Source organism: Opisthorchis viverrini (genome assembly GCF_000715545.1).
Source record: "Opisthorchis viverrini unplaced genomic scaffold opera_v5_167, whole genome shotgun sequence".
In the NCBI taxonomy this organism is placed as follows: domain Eukaryota; kingdom Metazoa; phylum Platyhelminthes; class Trematoda; order Opisthorchiida; family Opisthorchiidae; genus Opisthorchis; species Opisthorchis viverrini.
Genome location: NW_008751825.1, coordinates 806,818 through 809,736, shown reverse-complemented (window position 1 = coordinate 809,736; position 2,919 = coordinate 806,818). Strand labels below are relative to the sequence as shown.

The 2,919-nt window shown below is 45.9% G+C and overlaps 2 protein-coding genes across 2 annotated transcripts in view; one reads left to right on the top strand and one right to left on the bottom strand.

The window, feature by feature from the left end:
* The window catches only part of T265_07388 (hypothetical protein), a gene marked incomplete at both ends in the record, with an annotated part of 65,739 nt that overhangs the window by 57,002 nt on the left and 5,818 nt on the right, over positions 1-2,919 (bottom strand). Inside the window, 2 exons of the mRNA XM_009172892.1 lie at positions 324-398; positions 1,314-1,479. Of these exons, the coding sequence (XP_009171156.1) occupies positions 324-398; positions 1,314-1,479 (241 nt within the window). The remainder of the gene's footprint in view (positions 1-323; positions 399-1,313; positions 1,480-2,919) is intronic.
* The window catches only part of T265_07387 (hypothetical protein), a gene marked incomplete at both ends in the record, with an annotated part of 15,526 nt that continues 14,941 nt past the window's right edge, over positions 2,335-2,919 (top strand). Inside the window, one exon of the mRNA XM_009172891.1 lies at positions 2,335-2,465. Coding sequence (XP_009171155.1) covers positions 2,335-2,465 — 131 coding nt within the window. The remainder of the gene's footprint in view (positions 2,466-2,919) is intronic.

Here is a 2,919-nt window from a genome sequence, read left to right as displayed (position 1 = left end):
TGTCAGCTTCTACTTACAGCTAGAAAGAAGGAGCACGAACCGAACGGTTCAAGTCCATGCAAAAATGTCAAAAAGAACCTGTTCGTACTGTTTGGAAACTGCTTTCCCGGGTGAACGAGAGTCAAATTGTTTCCTAACGCATCTCGTCACAATCGATTTAATCCAGAAGGAAGTTTATTCGAAAGGCAATCCTCTACCACAGGTCTGCAGCTTCTCCAGCAGCGTATAGCTGATGTATCTATCCAAAAAAACACAACCTATGACTCACCTTGTAGTGAACATCTAGAAGGAATAACAAACAGTGAGAAGAGCTAATCACTTACCCGGATGGAGTGTTTCCGACAGAAAATGTTCAGTAGGGTGGCAGCATGAAGTGAACACTGTGTTACGATCAGGCACTGAGAAAATATTCAAAAAAAAACAGGAGTAGTGAAAGTTGGCTGAGGAAAGATAGCAACAAAAGTATCGAAAATTTGCTTACATTGCAACGCGCATCACAAACGGACCAATGGCCTCGCGAGAACGCTATTTCCAAATTAGCCAATCACGTTAGGAGATAATAGATACTCTTCAAATGCTACATAAACGCCCAGGAGGGAGTACCCACAGAACTGCGCAATGATGGTGTCCGCTCATCTGGTAACGAAACGTTTGCAAGTTGACCGCCAAGCTCAGTGACGGGATCAATAGCCGCCCGACCAGTAACCAATAAACACACCCGGGCTTCCAATGCCTCGACGCACTGTCAATCTGCCCAAGTTGTAAGCTCTAGAAAAATTGACCGAAGCTTAAACTAACAGTCGAAAATAAACTAAAATAGTGTGTGGATTGAACAGTTATCCCATTATCATTGTGAGTGGCATTCAATACTTGAAAAGCCGATAGAGAACGGGTGTGGTGGTGCGCGGTCAATGATCACTTTACGTCCAGACTTGAGTAGTTTGGCCACAATTCAGACTCGGTGGATGCCCAGTTTGTAACAGGTATGAGAAGGAATGTCGGTCAGTTAGTTGTAAGCTTCATGGTCGAAGCTAGTGGAGGGAAGGTTGAGCTTTCAAACTATGTGTAATAATCTACCTGTTTCGTCCAACAACCTTTCGCAATGCCACTCGAATGAAACACGAGGGATGAGAAACTGCCATGTTTCCCAAACCTAGACAAGATGCCGTGTTTGGGTTCGAACCACGGACCATCTGGTCAGTAAAGTCGGGCCTTAACCACCGATCGATCAACAGTTTTCGAGAACGTGGGACCAGTTCGGAAAGAAGAGAACTGTTCACATATGCATCACACCAGAATCCCTTTCCGCTCACCTCAACTTTGGTTGTTTTCTCCTCATCAGGGTTCCACAGCGGTTTCAACAATTGTAAGTTTACTTCACTGGCCAAGGGAGCGGTGATCGAAGTCACTTCGTTCGTTTCCAGTGAAACTCTGACATATGGGTTGAGGGCAACCAGATGAGGGAGACTAGCCTCGGCTCTGTGAACATAAACAAACATTATGTGAAATGTGCAACCTGTTTCGATTCACGGGGAGGATGAAGTAGAATAACACTACTGTTCCTCCGGAAATCTCTAGCAGCACCCCTCCCTAAGACGGACACGTTCCCACCACCACTTGGTCAATTCACATAGGGCAATATAAACCTAATGAAGACAAACGCCATTCCACTCTCGCACGAACAGATCGGCGCCACTTGACAAGAGGAAAACCGCAAAAGGGCCTTATAGTTTTCAATCAATTGGAAAAAGTTTGTGGTTTGTTAACGGGAGCTACCAAACGGTGGAAATTCCGATGACTACATGAAAAAAACTGGAAGTCACTCAGTTGGATCAGCACTTTGCATGCATGTAACCAGTCGCAGTGTCCCGATAAGGACACGTAAAGTGTGTTCGTCAGGCCTGGATAATATCCGAAAAACTTACGAGCAAAGTGAGTAATTAACTTGCAATAATAAATTCAAACATGCGGACACTGCTTACACTCTTCATGGGCAGTCAGCACGGAAAGGAAGACCAGTCGACTTAACTGACCCACTGCGCACTAAATCGATGGCAATCATAGGTGTACTGTAACCTCCTCAGAAGAGACCATGAAGGTATCCTATGTCAGATAAGAACTTGTGTGAAGTCAATGTCAAAGAGGGGTGAAAGTACGCTTGCCTCATGGTTTCCTCCGGTTAAACGCAGCTCTGGGGTGATACCAACTGCTAACGAAGTGTTTCTGTGCCAGAAAGTACTGACCTTGGTATTTCTTACTTAGTGTTTTCTGCTACCACCTACTTTCTTACTTAGAGAGTGACAAAACCCCCCGGGTTTTGGGTGGACGAGGACCATGAAGGCGTTCCATCTACGGTACTGGAATCAAAGATCGGAACAAGAGAGTTTCGCATCCTTCTTTGAGATATTCGTCTCCAAGGGATCCGTTCTTGGGAGGGAATGTCGCATTTTCAAATGCAGTAAGAAGTGTGTTACATCGAATCTGTCCTTAGGTTCATAGCTATCATCACCGTCATGATCGTCAGCTGTAGACAGCGTACATGTTGTACAGTGCTTATAACTGCCATAGTTTCGCTCACCGACGATCTGGGAAGACAGGGGTAGATGGCCACCAGTTGGAAGCAGCAAACGATATAATTGACGTGTGAATCAATCGGGGAACTGCATTGCACCATTCGATGGTTTGGGAGGGCGTGTGAAGCAGGGTCTTTAACGGTAAATCATACAGCCCGGTGAGGCAAGATGGTTGATGAATCAATATCTTTAACGGTGAATCATACAGCCCGGTGAGGCAAGATGGTTCACACATCTGATGGCACACATCTGAAGTAACCGGTCTCCGTTGTCCGTGCGTCTCGTGTCCAAACCAAGACGACCACCCAATCGGGCCTCAGCAGCGCTTAGTCTACCTACCTGGGCG